General features: G+C 39.6%; 2 protein-coding genes across 3 annotated transcripts in view; one reads left to right on the top strand and one right to left on the bottom strand.

The window, feature by feature from the left end:
- The window catches only part of LOC118812518, a 17,726-nt gene extending 15,103 nt beyond the window's left edge, over positions 1-2,623 (top strand). For both annotated transcript variants that reach the window (XM_036577591.1, XM_036577593.1), the window contains one exon: positions 34-2,623. In XM_036577591.1, coding sequence (XP_036433484.1) covers positions 43-2,151 — 2,109 coding nt within the window. In that variant the 5' untranslated portion in view covers positions 34-42 and the 3' untranslated portion in view covers positions 2,152-2,623. The remainder of the gene's footprint in view (positions 1-33) is intronic.
- Positions 1-18,407, bottom strand: part of LOC118811206 (ankyrin repeat and BTB/POZ domain-containing protein BTBD11-A-like) — a 23,054-nt gene extending 4,647 nt beyond the window's left edge. Inside the window, exons 1-6 of the mRNA XM_036575370.1 lie at positions 18,403-18,407; positions 14,975-15,140; positions 13,248-13,337; positions 10,763-10,864; positions 9,697-9,790; positions 3,715-3,815 (exon numbers count right to left, since the gene is read on the bottom strand). Of these exons, the coding sequence (XP_036431263.1) occupies positions 3,799-3,815; positions 9,697-9,790; positions 10,763-10,864; positions 13,248-13,337; positions 14,975-15,140; positions 18,403-18,407 (474 nt within the window). The 3' untranslated portion in view covers positions 3,715-3,798. The remainder of the gene's footprint in view (positions 1-3,714; positions 3,816-9,696; positions 9,791-10,762; positions 10,865-13,247; positions 13,338-14,974; positions 15,141-18,402) is intronic.

Here is an 18,407-nt window from a genome sequence, read left to right as displayed (position 1 = left end):
ATTTTAATGCTTTTTTCAATCACTCTCCATTAGGGTCACACCATGTCTTCCTTAGAGCTCATCAAAGCTACGCAAAACATTACTAAGGCATCAAGTTCCAGAAATGACACCAAAATGCTAATGCAGCCTTACGCAAACTGGGAGGAGTACTTGACACCAGGTCCAATTTCCATTGCCATTTTGGGAGAGTTGGTCTTCATTTCATCAAAAGTGGACTTCTCCATCAACAAAAGTCCACCGAAAGATGGATTCAAATTCATCAGGTACCCAGAATCATTCAGAGCTTGTCTCATGCAAGTTTGCAATGCTGGATGGGGTGCTTTCAATGAGGCCCACAAGAACATGGATCAGATTCGCCTACACACAGGCAACGTTCCTGACTACATAAAGATGTGCGTGAAAATTCTTCTCCAAGATAACGACGAGCTTGTTGAAAGCTTTCTTCCTGACCAGCTCCAGAATATTGACAGCATTGCAAACGACTGTCTGGAGCTGGCAACGAACACTGAGAAGAAGTTCATGGAAGTCATTATGCTGATTCAAGAGCTTCTGGAGGCTTGCCTAAATGCCAAACAAAGTTATTCTCAGGAGCTTGAGGAAGTCAGGCAAAAGCTGGAAACAGCAAAGCTTAGAGAAAAAGTGTTAAAGGAAGCCAATGAAAGGGCTGAAAAACATGTGAAGAAACTTGATGATCAACTTAAACATGCCCAGAAGTCTTTTCAGGAGGCAATGGACTCTTTGCCAAGTGGATGGGAAATGATTGGGATGGATCTGGTTGAGGGCCTGGCAGGCACAGTGAATACCATCCTTTCTGGTGTAGCTTATATGAGCACAGGAGGCTTTATTGCAGATGGAATTAAATCACTTTCGTCTTCTGCTGGACCAAATACAATCAACGCTGGAGCAAGTGTGGAACAGAGTGTGCAAGAATGTGACCCAATGACCGTAAACAACGTATACGCCAATTCAAGCCACATTTTGTCAGTAAGCCAAAGTTTCCTCAACTTCATTGATAATAATCAAATCAAATGGGAAGCACTGAAAGAAAAAAGCAGTGGACGAATAACTTCAAGTTTCCAGAATAAGAACTTTGAGATAATTAAAGAGATTATCAACAAGCAGAAGCCATGCCAGCCAGGGCAAGAGGCTTTATCAATCTGTCAGAAAGGAATCTCTATCTGCACCGATTTGGCCAGGTATGCAGAGCAGGGAAAATGTGAACCAGACAAAATGAGCAGTTTGGTTTCACGCATCCACAATCTGGTAGAGTCTGCTCAAATATTTGACTCAAAGAGTAAGGCCTCAACCAACACCCCAGCCTTCACTGCAAAGCCTCCACAACTGTGCAGAACACAGACCAGTGGATCTGAGAAGACGACTGCTAGCAAGACTGCTACAGAAAATGCCCGTTTCCGTATAGAGCAGAGTCGAGCTCAATTAGATCAAGTGAGGGAAGCTTATGAGAAGCGAGTGGATGACATGGAGAAGAAGAAGCAGGAACTGAATGAGATCCTTATCTCCCTGAGGAGCTGTAAAGTTCAGGAGATTGACTTTGAAACCACAATCAAGTTTCTGGTCAAGGGACTTGATGCCATGGGACGAGTGAAAGAGCAATGGGAGAAAATGGTTCGTTTTTTTCAGATGGTGTCAAATATAATCAAGACGTGTTTGGAAACCTCTCTGAAGGATTTCACCAAGACTATTCAGAAGACATCCACCTCCTCTTTGAGATACTCACCAAGTATGTTCATCAAAGACATCATCTACACCCAAGCATTTCATGCCTCAAATGTTGCCCATTTGGTGAACATGATTTCAGGTACCTACACTGAGGTGTCCAACAAATACTTGATGGACAGAGTCAGCAGCCTTGGAAAGCTCATGGCCCTGGACCCTGAGAACCCAAACTTCACCAAAGAGCGCATGCTACTGCAAAATGCCTGCAAGGAGGCACAGGATGGTATACTGCAACTGGTTAAAAGAAACAAGCAAAACTTTGATGGGCAAACTCGAGCACGAGTGGCGCAAATTGAAGAAGAATTGAAGGCAGTAATGCCGCCACCCTCTCCAAAGGAAACGGAGAAGCTGCAGAAAATTGTTAGAGATGGATTCAAGGAAAAACAGGAGGATCTAGAGGATCAGTATGCCTGAAATTCTTGCATGGCTTCAATAGCCTTTCTGCATATAAAGATAATGAGCTATGTCTGGAAATGTTTTCACTTAATGATCAATAATTTTTGGTATTTTCATTTGTTTCTTATATTAAAGAATTTTTATGACAAGGCATAACATTCCCACTGCTAATCTAGCCAAACAATCATGGTTTTGTTTTATGTCTCAGAAAAACTGAGAAAACACAATATCATTGCATTGACTGATGTTCAAAATGCGAGAAACTACAAAATTATCAAGATACAATATTGAAGACTAGCTTTTTGATATCATTCACAACTGTTTATAGTCTGTGTGTTTTGGTATGGTGTAAGAGGTTTCTTTGTTTCAGTTGGTTTAAGATTCTAAAATTCTGTTTGCCAACTTTTTAATGAGTTGTAATAATTTCTTCATGCTTTAAGAAACATTTAGCTTTTGTGATGCATAATGCAAATAAAGCTACTGAAAGACATTGTATTGTACTGGTTTATTTCCTGTGATGCAAAAACATTTTTGTTATTTATTAATGAAAGATTATTAATGTAGATTTTCCAACGGCAGACTTATTTTAGACAATGTACCAGGTTGAAAGCTTATATAGTTGACAATTGGAAAAGCAATCGTCTGAACCAAAAACAGTCGTTCATTTTTACATGACCATTTTCAACCCCTCTTTATGCCCTAGAATTAAACACAAGATCAGTGTAAATGGGTGAAGCTGAACTGCTGTAGGATGAATAGGTAGATATACACAATATGGCCAAAAGTAGGACACACAACCATCACACCTATATAAGCTTATTGGACATTCTATTTCAAAACTATGGGCATTAATATGGAGATGCCCTGCCTCTTTTTGGCTAACATAACATAGCAGCCTCCACTCTTCTGGGAGGGTTTTCCACAGGACTGAAGAGTGTGATTTTGGGAATTTGTGCCCATTCAGTCAAAGTAGTATTTTTGAAGTCAGGCACTGATTTTGGACAAGAAGGACTGGCTTGCAATCAACATTCCAGTTCATCCCAAAGGTATTCAGTGGAGTTGGGGTCAGGGCTCTATGCGGGCCACTGTCAAACCATGTCTTTATGGACCTCGCTTTGTTAAATGAAAAATGATATTCACAGATCAAGTTATATATATATATATATATATATATATATATAATATATATATATGAATCCTTCTTTACAATGACTTGCAACTCTCTCATCCATTAAACTTGTCCATGTATAGTTTCTGCCTGTATTTCATGTGAAGATGCCAGTGTTGCCTTCCAGAGCTGCTGTTTTGAACTATACTGACGCCCGCCCTCATAGATCTTCCTTTTATGGATGCTCCACAGGTTCTCAATAGGACTGAAGTCAGGGGATGATGGTGGTCAGACCATGATTTTTCCTCCTTTTATGCCCATAGTAGCAAAGGAGTCAATTTTTGCAGCATGGGATGGTACTCTGTCCTGCATAAAAATGCCTGACTCTTCTTTTTATACCATCACAGAAAATGGTTGTTTAGGAACTTGACATATCTTGCAGGGACCATTAAGGGACCTAACATCACACTTACCAATATTCCGGCTCAAATCATCACTTCTCCACCTCCTTGCTGACGTTGCAGTCTTGTTGAAACAGGGTGGCCATTGACCAATCATCAAGAACTCCATTCATCTGGACCAAAAAAAATGGACCCAAAATTACCTTTCTGACAGACAACAATGCATTCAATGCATTCATTATTTTCAAATCATTGCTCCCCCAACTGCTCCCCAGGCACTGTGGATAGGGCTGCCCGGGCAAGTGTGCTCACTGCCCCTAGTGTGTGTGCGCTCACTAGTGTGTATGTGGTGTTTCACTGCATAGATGGGTCAAATGTGGAGGTGAAATTTCCCTGTTGTGGGACTAATAAGGGTCACTTCATAATAGTAATAAAGAATACAGGAGGGAAAACAGCCCTGGCTTATAGCTCTGTTAGCTTTAGCTCTCCCTCTGTTTTCTCTAGGCTTCCTGAAACTTGCTACAATCACACCCAGCATAACCCAGCCCTGCCCTTTAAAATTAGTCCGTGAAATGCAGAGGATTAGCCTTGTGTTGTTCGCCATGGCATCCTCACATGAAGGATAGGCTCCACCGCCTCTGCCTCTTCCTTCTGCAACTTGCTGTCAGTGCATTTCACCTGCTGAACACACCTAGCTGCAGCCCACATCTCCTCCCAAAATCACCTTCATCTCTTCCTTCCAGACATGAGGCAGAGTAACCATTCATAACCATTTCATGTAGGTGTTGTAGTGGGTGCTGCAATGTAGCTTCTAGATGCATTAAACTCTTCAGACGTCGGGCTCCTTCTGACTCAGCAAGTTTCTCCAGCACAAAGCATTTCACATCAAGCCACTCAGAATGACTTTGTTTACATCTTAACCATGTAATTATGCAGAAATCAATCAGTGGGAAAATTGGTGGTATTCCACCTTGAGCTTCTTAGCTTAGATTTTACTGAGGTATGAAAGGCAACATCTGTGATGAACTGTTTTGTTGCTCATTGTTTAAATGTTGTTGAAAATGTTTAGCTTCTCAAGAAGTTTATAATGATTGCCGTTAGCACAGTCAAAGGGCCATTCTGACCTAAACTAGAGTTTGTTATTTGCTGTTATGCTGTATTCTGTAACAAAGCCTTATATCCCTCAGATTTCCCATCATTTTAATTTAGATACCTAATGTGAGTTACTAATGTTTCTCTGTTTAGCTGTGCTGCTGAAATGCAAATCAGAGGTAGCTGACAAAAGTGCTCTGGCTGATTAAACATGAGCATATAAAAGTTTCTGAAACATGAATGAGACTATCTAGTAACTGACCACTAGCAACATTTTATTCTATATTAGCTCCTAGGCATCATGCTGTTTCATCATCCTTAAAGCCTTGGATTTCTGTCTATAATTAAACATATTTTACTGTAAGTTATTTTGTTATGTGTCATTTGCAGATCATAACTATGTTACAACTTCCATAGAATAAATTAACATCAAAGCTGCTGAAGCTATATGAAACCACTCTGAATGACTCTGTTTACATTTTAACCATTTAATAGTTCAGACGTTTTGAAAAAATCAGTGGAACTCCCCTTTAAAGGCACAATAACAAAAACAGGACAAAAAGAGGTTAGAAAATGGTCATGCAAATATGCATCATGACTATTTTTGGTGCATAAAACCACACAAATGTCATAAGTGGAAAATACAAATACAAGAAAATGTGGAACACGGGCTATTTAACAATTCAGTGTAAACGCTCTGATATAACACTATCATGCCCAGAGAAACTGGGCCCAGTCCAATTCAATGTTTTTCAACATCTTTTTGAATGTTGGCAATCATTTATCCTCTTTTTTTTTTTACTTCTAATTTGCATATTCACATAATTCAAGGGCCTTGGCCAATCAAGGCCTCACACCATGGGGTAGCTCACTGATGCTGTCACAAGAAGATTATAGACTGCGATATTTTAAGCTTAGTTAAGAACAAGATGTGAAGAACAAGACAATTTTACATTTTATCACCACTGAACTCATGAAGGATCTGATAATTAGCTGACAAGATGTACAGACATCTGCAAAATGTCATATTTTTAGAACTGATATATGCAAATGATCACCACAAAGTTATTTCAACAAGTTTTTTTTTATTTATAGACAGAGGGAGACGTCCATAGTTGACCTGCTGCCAAAAATTCATAGTCACTGATATTACAAGCTAGTTTCTAGTGTGGCATATGTTCATTCAGCTGCAGGCCATTTGCAAAACCACTGTCCATCAAACTGCAATGCAAGCTGGTTTTCTACAGATACATTAAGCTTGGCCTTGAAGCAAATTAAAATGGAAACGGTTTTTGAAAACCTATAGACCCTCTAGGTTCATGGTGCGTGCTGAGAACTATAGCACAGTATATTACAGTTAGTTGAGATGGAAAACTTACTGGCTATAGGCATGTAACTGCTCCATAAACATAGCTAACATCCGGCCAAGTTCATTCAGGTTATCTTGCGTGTCCCTGAGGTCAGTTTAGTGTCACTGTGGAGACTCCAGCAGCCTCCTGCCGAGTGTTTTGTTAATGCGAAACAGCAGCTCATCCTGTGCACATCCACACAGAATAATGTGGAGAAAAGTGTTTCCAAATGGAAGCATTTGCTTGAGCGTCGCATCAAAGCACTCAATGCCTCATGACTAGGGGACCTTGGAAGAAGTTTACATATTGTGGTGTGGTGTAAAAGACACAGGCTTGCGTGCACAACATTTCTACAGTATGACACATTTACATCCCAGCAATTCAATGTTCGTTTTTCAGTTTAGAACTAAACTTGGAGCCAAGAGGCCACAAACAAATACTAGAACTCAATAGTCACTCATACAGCTCAAAATGTTTCTGTAAAATTATATCCACAAAAAATCTCTCCACCTGCTCAGACAGTATCCAGGTCTTTGTTAAGGTCACACAGACTTGCCATTGTGGTTTAATGCACAGTGGGACTGTAAAATATAAAAATGAAAAAAACTGCAAGCAGCCACTTTAGACAAGAGGGTCTGTATTTGCAAACCACCTCTGGAGTAGGAGTGTTCCAGAATCAGTATTTGTGACAATGACCATCATAAATACAGAGAAATCTAATCCAAGATCAGTCCTGCTTTGTGAATACTAGCCCTGGTGTTGAGTGAAATGGCTGCCTATAGTTTATTTGTATAGCTCACAGTAAAGCATACTGTGCCCTAAACCACACTGACAAGTCTGTGCGACTCTAATGAAGACCTGTATGTGGTTTTAGCAGGTTGAGAGAAGATTTGTTGATGTATTTTTCCATAAACAGGCTATTTGGGTGACTACTGAGTTATAGTGTTTGTTAGGAACATCAGTGTCATAGCTTGAGTTATAAACTAAAGAAGCAAAATTTGGACTTCTGTCCTGGTTATTATGGTGGTGCACAATGCTGTATTGTAGCCTGTTGTATATGTACTTTTATTATTTGATCTCTGAAGGGATCCGTAAGCTTTCGCATGATTGTGTAATTACTGTGTTTGATCAGATTGATTGTTCCGAGTGGACTAATGTTGTGAGATATAAGTTGGCCAATGTGAAAGTGCACATAATAGAATGTGTCTGACTGAGAGATCATTGTTATTGCAGGGTTCAGTGGGTTTGGATGCAGTCATTATTAGACATGCTCAGTGTGTTTTCCAGGGTTAAAACTTCAAATCAGTGCCAAAGTGTGCACCTCCCCCACTCCTAACTGTACTGTAAATTTCAAATATACTGTAAACCAAAAACTCAGCAGTACATTGTGAGGCTGTGTTTGCATGTTTGTACATTATAACAGACAAAATCAAATCATGATTTCTGTCTACTTTGGTTCTTACAGACCTCACTGAGTTCGCTGGAAACTACTAATAATGCTCCTGGCCTTGTATCTCAGCACTTTCCACAAGATACTAAAGCTAAAGTAAACTGAGCCATGCTAACTGACCCATTTAATATAGTCTAGCTTTCCTAAGATGAACCATGTTAACTGACTCACTTAATCTAGTATGCCTCTCCTAATGTGGACACATTTTGAAGAGCATCCTGCACCACTTCCCCAAAGAAGGATGTAATTTGAACACTGGTTGCATTAAAGGAGATACTGTAATGCAATTTGTAAGGGATTTTGACTGGCCGATTTGCATGGGATAAAGTTTCAGAGTAATATCCCCAAATTACCAAAGACAGCCCAGATGTACAACCCCGTTTCCAAAAAAGTGGGGATGCTGTGCAAAATGTAAATAAAAACAAAATGCAATGATGTGAAAATATTTTAAGCCATATATTTCATTGATAATAGTACTAAGACAACATATCAAAGGTTGAACCTGAAATTTTATTGTTTTTTGAAAAATATATGCCCATTTTGAACATCGTAGGGAGGATTTAGATGATCTGGAGAAATCTCTGTATGCAAGGGACAAGGGTAAAAAAAACTGTATTTGCTGGTCATAAACTTTGGGCCCTCAGGCAACACTGCATTAAAAACAGACATGATTCTGTAGTGGAAATCACTGCATGGGCTCAGAAACACTTCTCAAAACCACTGTCTGTGAAAACAGTTTGTCGCTGCATCCACAAATGCAAGTTAAAACTCAAAAACGTAAAAGAAGAAACTGTACATAAACATGATCCAGAAATGCTGCCACCTCCTCTGGGCCTGAGCTCATTTAAAAGGCACTGAGGTGAAGTGGAGAAGTGTCCTGTGGTCCGGCGAATCAACATTTGAAATTCTTTTTGGAAATAATGGACACTGTCCTCCGGACTAAAGGCTACTCAGCATGTTATCAATGCACAGTTCAAAAGCCAGTATTCATGATGGGTGCATTAGCGCACATGGCATGGGTGACATGCACGTCTGGGAAGGCATCATTAATGCTGAACAATACATACATGTTTTGGCAACATATGCTGCCATCCAGATGATGTCTTTTTCAGGGAAGGCCTTGCTTATTTCAGCAAAACAAGGTCAAACCTTATTCTGCATGTATTATAACAGCATGGCTCTGTATTAAAAGAGTCCGGGTGCTAAACTGGCCTGCCTCCAGTCCAGATCTGTCACCCACTGATAAAATTTGGCGCATTATGAAATGAAAAATATGACAAAGGAGACCCCAAACTGTTTAGCAGCTGAAATACTATATCAAACAAGAATGGGAAAACATTTCACTTTCAAAACTACAGCAGTGTCTCCTCAGTTACCAAATGCTTACAGAGTGTTGTTAAAAGAAGAGAAACACAGTGGTAAACATGCCCCCTTTGTAGTATTTCCTTTAAAAATATGGTTTACATGATTTGCATATCATTGCATTCTATTTTTATTCTTATTACATTCTGCACAGCGTCCCAACTTTTCTAGGAATGGGGTTGTCCAATAACAATAGTATCCCTTACCAGGTTTTGTTATTGTATTACCTTAAGATCAAGCTGAATTGGATTTCTATTCTGTAAGTTATTTAAATTACAGGTCATTCACTGTCACTGGAATTATAACTGTAAAAACAACAGTCACTGCAGACTCATACTGGATTAATATCCTGGATTTCACCCAAAATCATAAGGACATCCCCAGGTAATTCACCTCAAAACTGTTTTGAGTCAAAAAAAAAAGTACTTATGTTGTCAAGTCCACAAGGTGGCAAAGATTCACATGAATGGCGAAGAATCAGCTGATACATAACTATCTTTAAAAGCCATCATAAAACCTACATTCTCACCAGGGCAAATGGTACAGCTTGATGTGGTTGTCAAGGCCCTTGTAAGACTAACCAATGGGTCAATGATTAACATTCCAATTTCACAAAAGGTTCACTCAAACAGGCCCCACAGACCTCTGAAGCTAATTATGCCCACTTTCAATGATCCAGAAAGGTGCATCATAAGAGAACTGACACTGAGAACCCTCAGCTATAAAACACATAATACAGCAGAACTCCTCTGTGTTGATGAAATGCCCTATGGTTCACATGAGTGAGGCTTACTGTGCTACCTGCAGCGGAGGCTAGCTGGAGTGGTGTTTCAGTGTAGTTCTCAGCTCCATCCTGCAGTGCCCCTTCCACATTGGCTCGAGCATCCAGCAGCAGCTGAGATAAGCAGAACATAATAGAGAAAAACACTGTTACAAAATGAAACACACCAACGTTAAGCTTACTGTTGAGCTGACTGATGACCTAAGTAGCTGGGCTGTGCATTCGTTCATGCTTTCCGCTATCTAGACAAGTGAGGTGACAAGCTAGACAAGTGATCTGGCTTTACTTTCTGTCACTCAGTGCTTAAAGGGGAAGAAACCAAGTGTCAAGAAAGAAAAAAATAACACTGAAAAAAGCAATTACCTGCTTCATAAAGCAAACGCCTTCAGTTTGAGGGATTACTCATACAAGGGAAGCCAAAGAGGAGCATTTCATTTCAATGGCAATGTATGTCCTGTGTTCTTGTTTGCTTGGAAGATCAAGCACTCCCAAGTGTGTATGTTCTTCAGAGATCCAAGAGCTTTCAGAAGAAAGCTTTTCCTGCTATGCCTTTCCATTATGTCTGGGGATTCAAATTGCTCCTTGGTGGTTCATCACAATGAACACTCATAGCTGCTGAGGGCAATTTAATATGTGAACTTTCTTCACATGGGGAAAATATAGAGATAGCTTTAGCTTTATCATGCTGCATGAATGTTTATAGTCATAAATTTAAGGCAGGCCGAACACTAACTTTTTCAAGTTAAGTGTAGCTCTCCCATACTGAGCCAAGCTAACTGACCCATTCAATCTAGCCAAGCTTTCCTAAACTGACCCATGTTAACTGACCCATTCAATCTACTCTAAGTTTACTAAACAGAAGTATGTTAACTGACCTATTCAACCTAGCTTAGCTTTCTTAAACTGACCAAAGTTAATCTACCCATGGAATCTAGCCTGAAGGGGAACATCCAAACACCCAGGCCACAGCAGCCTAAGGGGGAGGGCCTTGTTTTTGTTGCCATTATTATTATGTTAGAGCATAATAATAATTGAAGGAGAGAGTGCAGAGGTGGAAAGGCATCGAATCATTCACGTCGTCACTACCTGCACGACAGGGACGTGTCCGTGCAACACGGCGAAAGTGAGTGGAGTCCCCTGCCTGGTGTCGGGGTAAACTGAGGGGTGCCTGTGTACTGAGCTGGGCACCTGGGAAGTCATATAGGGGAGGAATGAGTGAGTGAAGTGTTTGAGCGGAAAAAAATTGGAGCCAGGTTTTTTTCCCCAAATGCCCCTTCTGCTAACCCTGGACATTTAAAGAAAAGACAGATATTTTTTGCTTTTTCTTTTTTCGCTCTTTGCTTTCTTTTTGTCTTATTTGCCATTATATAAACCCACCTCATGGCGGTAGCCAGCTTTGTGTTTCCTATGTTAACTCCCACATATTTCACTGCTTCAGTTAAACATCTGACCATAATCTGAGGGTGTCATACTCTCCCACTGGTGGGTTCTTTTGGAATTTTAAAGGCAGCGACAGACAGGCTGCAGGAGAGATAATTGGCAAGGAGCGCGAAACGCTGGAAGACTGAGCGAGTGGTGACTCATGAGCAAAGCGCCAAACGCTGTGCGATCGACTCGTCTGGCCTTAACAGCCTCCTCCTCGAGCTGGGCAGAAATATCCACACCTATTCGTGTAATGTTACATTAGGCAGATATCTCTGAATGACTGGACAGACATGACCTTTAGGAAGAGTCTAAATGGATACCAAAACTGACATTCTGAAAACACAGTTTGAAATGCAAAAGTCAGACCACAACCCATTCCCTGTCTGATAATTCTGGCCCTACAACACTCCATGAATTGTCAGACACGAAAGTTCACATCACTGAGCATGCACTTGGTGTTTCGTTCAAGAGTCACTCTCTCCACAAGACGCCACAAACTCTAACGTATATGAGCCTTACTTGACTCAGTTCAGAGTCAAATGCATGAAGCATGTTCTACTGTGAAATAATATTTCTATTACTACAATAACTGCTTAAATGCACTGGAGTAGCACATGCCCGCACATCTCTCATCATTGGAGAGTCCCTCCTTCTCAAACCTTCACAAACTTTCAAAATCCAGACCCAAAAATTGAATTTTTTCAATGTTCAAAAGAAGAACAAATATTTTATGCATTTGTAGGCTAAACAAAACAGTGAGAAATCATGTGTAATTTAACCGAAATGGCCCAAAATGCACTGTTTAGCAACTGACATAAAAAGCCATCAGCACCAAAGATAAGTCGCTATCAGGAAAAGCCCTCCCTCTTTTTCAAGATCTGTGTTCAAGAGTAGTAGCCCAAACAACCCAAAAACCACACTTATTATGCATTATTGAGCCAAAAGCTACAAACTTTTATGAGTTTTTTCTTTTCAGATTTTACTAATGATTTCAAATATGTTTTTCAAATGGTAATTTGACCTTCAGTTTTAAGTATTTTGAGTCTCTTCCCATTCAAAGAGGGAGGAGTCTGCCTTTAAATGGCTGGAAATAACTGCCTGGTGGTGTTGCCAAGATGGCCGCAGAATAAACACGTCATGCCTCCCTCTGGCACGGCTGGATCTACACCCAACACAGCCACCTCAAACTACAATTCCCAGAACTCCTCCCTGCTTCACATGACTCAGGACTCCAACCAGTCAACCTATCTGTGCTCAGCTTTATCAGACTTCTGATTACACACACACCTGTTCCTCATTCCATGTGCTTGTTAGTTTAGTATTTAAGCCCGGGCTTTAGTTTAGCTATTTGCGAAGTATGGTCTCTACTATGAGCATACCAAGTGTTTCTCTGTCTGTTTGCCTACTTCTGTGTATGACCTGTTTTTCTGTCCTGACCTTGATTTTTGCTTTGCCCTTTTGTCTTGCTTGGGATCTCTGTATTTTGACTTCATGGTCTTGTTTTTCGACTATGATTTTGGATCAACCCTTTGTTATTAAAGATCTTAACTTAAAGTTTAAAGAGCCTCTACATAAGGTAAACGTTCTATAAAGTTTAATTGTTTCCTAGAACTGTATGTTCAAAAAAAGAACCACATAGTAACCTTTATTTTCGAGAGTGTATTTTAATCATTTCTGAGCACCAGCAGTAAGCTGCAGGGGTAGGTTTTCATGGTGGTCCCTGTATTTTGTGCTTCTCCAGTGCTTAAATAATATTTCTGTTTTAAGAGCTGTCAGTTCTGGCAAAATCATGTTCAGATCTATGAGGGATACTTCATGCTTTTGACCTAAATGCCACACGGTAAGTTTAGTGCATCTATTTTAAACCAATGCCAATGGAATTTTCTCTTACTATTAATGCACTAAACAAAAGAAGAAATGACACTTCTTTCATAGGCAGACAGTACGCATAGATTTAAGCAGACACACTTTGAAAGCGGCACCACTCACTCACACTTTCTACAGTGCATGCAGATAGCATAGGAAGAGCACAGAGAGACAAAGTGCGACAGCACAAGTTAGTCTTTACTCTAGAACAGTACAGGGCAAAGACAAACTGCATACTATTTAATACTGACCAGCTCCCCCCCAGTTGATGAATACTGACCTCACTGTTGACATCTGCCCCAGCGTCCAGCAGCATCTGCACCATGGCCTCATCACCACGAACACACGCGTACATGAGCAGGGTCATCCCCTAGACACACAAACATACACACTCACAGTTAGGATGAACTACTCTGGTGACTGAGATGACAAAGCAGAAAGCACAGTAAGAGCCATTACTCTTTAAAGCACAGCGGAAATTCAAACACTCGAGAAAGCTTTTGAATCTTTAGCTTCACCGTGGGTGGTTAGAATGGATCTGATCACCCTGAATTGAAGCCACAGTGAATATCGATTATACCAAAATTACTGTTCATTTCCTCTAAATTGCTTCTATTATGTTCTTTTCAGTTTGCCATACTTAAACTTGCTTTTAAAATACTAACCTTTAGACTACGGCAAACAGCAGAGTAAAAATAGAACAGAGAAACTGTAGAGTTAAAAGACTCATATAATGGAAAACGAAATTATCCTTGCAGTTTATAAAACGTTAAAGGGGCCATATCATGAAAAAAAAACATTTTTGTAACTTTTCCTTTTGAAATAAAAGAGTTAATGTACTATGTAAACACTGAAGTTTAGAAAGACTGATGGTTTCTCTATTCAAATGCGTTTAATCAGGTGTGTCTGAGCAGGTCAATCACCAAAGTGTGGTGGACACAACCCCTCCAGTACCGGAGCTCTGCACCCCTGATTTAACACATACTGACTGTGAATACAGATTATCTATTGTTTCTTTAAACCAGAACTTACTCTTGAGATGAACCATGAACACAGTGAGTGAAAAGTTTCCAGACTGTACTGAGAGAAATGACAGAAAAGCGGTGTCAAGGGCTTATAAAGTACAGCCAGAGGGAGGACACGGATTACTGATATCCATTAGACCCATGAGTGGTAACAAAGTCCAACACAAACAGAGGCTTAAAGGAATCTGAGGGATGTCCGTGTTTCTATAGAGAGCTCGGCCCTCTCCTCAGGCCTTCCTGACCGAACTTCAGAAAAGTTGCTTGCAAAAGAGATGAAATGAGATTGGAAACATGTGGCTCCACTATATACTGTAAGATGGGCTTATCCTGATTAGAACCTGCTTCTGCATGTAAATGTGGAGTGTAAATACATTCAGTTCACAATGTTCATTAGATATTCTGTGCTCTATAGGCAAACAGGCATCATTCATGCAGCGCAGAACTGGTAATCTAATTTCTGAAGATCCAGTATGAACATAATGATTGAGTATGGGTAGTGTGAGAGCTGCTGTATAGGAGTAATACAGTTGCATTTAAAAGTTTGGGCACTCCAATCAAATGACACCTTTTGTTGATGTTGTAATTGAAAATAAGTTAACACATCCTCTACAGAGAACACACTTCTGCACTTTTTAATGCACAATAACTGCTTATTTGTTTCTCCACAGTCAGCTATCACAGTTTTCATGTAAAATGAATGGCTTTTAAAACTCATAAGACATGTGGATTTCTGTATGCTGTCATGACTGCATAATTACAATACAAAAGATAATTACTGGGGTTCCTTCCCTGTGGATAACCGAAAATCTGTTCATTAGGTGCTTGAACATTAAAATTCGTCAGAATGTACATTCCTATTATTTCACAAAATGTAAAAAAAATATTAATAATTACTAATTCAAAATTTGAGCAAATGTGAGCTGTACAGTATTTTTTGGGTTTCCGTAATTAAGGATTGTGCCTGAGTATTAGCATCTCTCACCTGTTCGGTCATGCTGTTAATGCCATCAGGTCCGAGCAGACTGACCGCTTGCTTGACCAGGTCAGTGCGGCCGCAGTTGAGTATGCGGAAGCCCAGGTCCTGCAGAAATTTGGCCTCTGTGGAGGCTGCATCCAGCTTCCGCGTGGCGCAGAAGCAGTCGTCCGCTCTAAAGTGACAAGACACAAGGAAGTTGTTTGACTTACAAACTGAAAAATGCTGACTCTGTTCTACTGGACAGTTGTTTTTTTTTCCTTTTTGCATTTATTCACTACTGATGATTTGTGAATAAAGCAGACAAGAAAAGACAAACTCGATGTAAAGTTTTCAATGCTTATTCCATAATCATTCTGCTAATGTCACTAAACAAGGTTTTCATAATAATTACTTAAAAACCTCATTCGTATGCACAAACTGCATCTACCTAATTTAGATCTTGACAATTATGGTTATAAATAGGCTTCAGATAGCTAAAAGGAGTTAGATCCAAGTGCAGAGCAATTCAAGAAATAGAAACTAAATGAAAGAAACAAGGGGCTACAAGCAAGGATCAAATCTGCAATCTCATACTGGGGTAGGTGCTTAACCATTGCACCACCACTGCAGTGATGATGCACACAGCGTTGAGGGGCTTTCAACAAAGAAAGAGAAAAAAGGTGGGAAATAAAACAAAGGGAGGAGCAAAGGCCAAACTAAAACAAAGAGGGACGCTAAAACAGCATCTTCAAACAAAGAAGACATTTTCAGAAAGTTTAGGGAAAACAAAGATCAACAGAAAAATGCTCAGGAGCTTCCTTTTCCTAGCTTCAGCTTTTTTTTTGAAGGGGGGCGGGGGGGACAACTTGAGACAGAGAATAGGCTCGAGAATGACAGATAAAAAATAGGCTCAAGATAAAAATACTCTAAAGCTTCTACCCCAAATTACTGCCTGGGCTGTTTGCCAGAAAGTACAAAGCAAAGAAGCCCTGAACATTGATTCAAATATGTTTAAAATATTGTCAACTTCTTTGCCAGAAAAGCAGTTCCGGCAACATCTAGAGTATAGTGAACATCGTTGTTACTTGCTTATTCCACCAGTCAGACAGCGTAGTCTGAACTACTCTCTTAAAAATTAGTTAGTAAAGTTTAGTAAATAAAATGGTTCTATGTAGAACCATGAACACTCAAAAACCCTTTGTATGATTGAATGGTTCTTTGCATCATTAAAGGGTTCTTCGGATTGATGGAGATTGTGCTGTAGATGGTTCTATATCGAAGCTTTTTGAATAAAGTTCTATATAGCACCAGAAAGGGTTCTTCTACTGTTACAATGTCAGTAACACTTTAATTGGATAGTCCACTTTAGATGGTTTACAGACACTTTATTTACATTATATTCAACTAAATATCTACTAAATTGACCATCATTTTCTTTAACTCTAAACCTAGATCTAATCCTAACCCTAAACTTAACCTCAACCCAAAACCTAAACCCAACCCTCACCCTGGTCCTAGCCCTAACCCTGGTCCAAATCCTAACCCAAACCCCACCACTGTTTAGAATCTACTGAGTTTCAACAGATAGTTTGTTAACAATTTGAACATCTATAGATAATCTATATGGGACTTTAGTGGACTATCCACATAAAGTGAGACCATGATGTCTATCTTGTAACAACAGAAGAACCTCTTTGGTGTTACCTAGAACCCATTTCAAAATGTTTGGATGTATAAAACCATATAAAACACATTCTCCATCAATCTGAAGCCATTTAACGATGCAAATAAACCTTTAATCACGCAAAGGGTTATTTAATTGTTCATGGTTCTACCTAGAATCATTTTCTTTCTTAAAGAATCCTCGAAGAACCATCTTTTTAATTTTTTTTTTTTTCATTTAAAGAAAGTAAGGAAACAACCAGTTTGTGAAAAGCCAGTGTAGCATTTGAATTCAGGACTCAGACTTGAGTCTAACTCGAGTTTTAATTTCCAGTTCCATGCACAGCTCCATGGTATTTGGTGTTTTATTATATAAACCAGTAATTTCAGACCCTGTCCTGGCAGGTGAGTTTGGTGTAAAATTCAGTGGGTTTTTCAGTGCTACGCTTCAGCTTCCCTTCCGTGAACCTTTACCACCACTGGTGTTCTAACTGCTGAAATTGCTTTTCATCAGATATAACAGAACGGATGTTGCTGTAGATCACTGATTTATCATCCGGATGCTTTTTTGGCAAACTCGACCAAAGCAATCCTGTGCTTCTTAGTCATCAGTGATTTCTGCTATTATTCTCTATGATTATAAATGAAGTGCATAATCACAGAGAGGAAAGGCAGAAACCACTGATGACCACAAAGCACAGGTTGTGTTTTCTTCTAGGAGAGATTTTGGCATCATGAGAAGATTTAGAACTGTTCCAAACATTGGAACAACTAAGACCTGAAGCTTTTAAAATACTTCCAAGACTTAATTATGCCTTTAACTGCCCTGAGCATACAAGCAAGAACAACTGTTTTTCCACACCTGACGACTGCATATTTAATTAACTTCCACACTAAACAAACGACAGCAGCCTTTGTTCTTTTTCCCACATAGTGACCTGACTTACAGTATAACCCACAATTAAAATAACACATACATGTGCTGCATACATTTTTTGGCAATGCAGCTCACGTTGTGTTGGTGTGATATTGTGGATATGGTTGGATATATCTTTCACTCTAAGTTTACACTGTGTGCATGTCTATGCCTGCATACAGTCAAATGCAAAAGTTTGGGCACCCCGGTAAAATCATATTTGGTTAATTTTCTAAGAAAATAATTTAACACATCCTCTGCATATTGAATGTTCACAAGTTCACATGGTCAAAGTCCAAAACAACTATTAATTACAAATTATACACAATTTATTACATACCTTCAGGAACACAATCAGAAAAAACATATTTAACAGAAAATCACACAGAAGCCTCAAAAAACTGAATATAAAGTCAAATATAGTGTCCACTCTTTATTATGGCCTCTATTCTTTTCCTGCATGGGTATTCTTCAACACTTCCAAAATTCAGACTTGTTAGTTGCATTTTCTGTTTCTCAAAGTCCACGTAATCCCAAACACATTCAATCTTGTTGAGGTCTGGACTCTGGGGTGGTCAGTCCATTGTTCTTAGAATACTAGGAGCTTCTTTGCTTGAGTTGCAAATTTACCTCTTTTTTTGTCTGTTTGCTTTTCTCAGTATGAGCTTCTTGACAGCTACACATCCTTTCAGACCCATAGTGTTGAGTTGTCTTCTCATAGTGGAAGGAAGGACAGAAACACCTGTGGAGGGCTTGAGTGGGGCTTGATTTTCTCCTCTCTCTCAAAGATAAAAGCTTAAGTACTGTTTGTCTGATGGGACAGTTCTGGTGGTCTACCAGGTCCTGCACGGTTAGCTGAGTTATTTTAACAATATACTTCAT

The sequence above is a fragment of the Colossoma macropomum genome, unplaced genomic scaffold, assembly GCF_904425465.1.
Source record: "Colossoma macropomum unplaced genomic scaffold, Colossoma_macropomum, whole genome shotgun sequence".
Taxonomy (NCBI): Eukaryota; Metazoa; Chordata; class Actinopteri; order Characiformes; family Serrasalmidae; genus Colossoma; species Colossoma macropomum.
The sequence above is the reverse complement of the archived record's forward strand: the minus strand, read 5'-3'. Positions and strand labels throughout refer to the sequence as shown.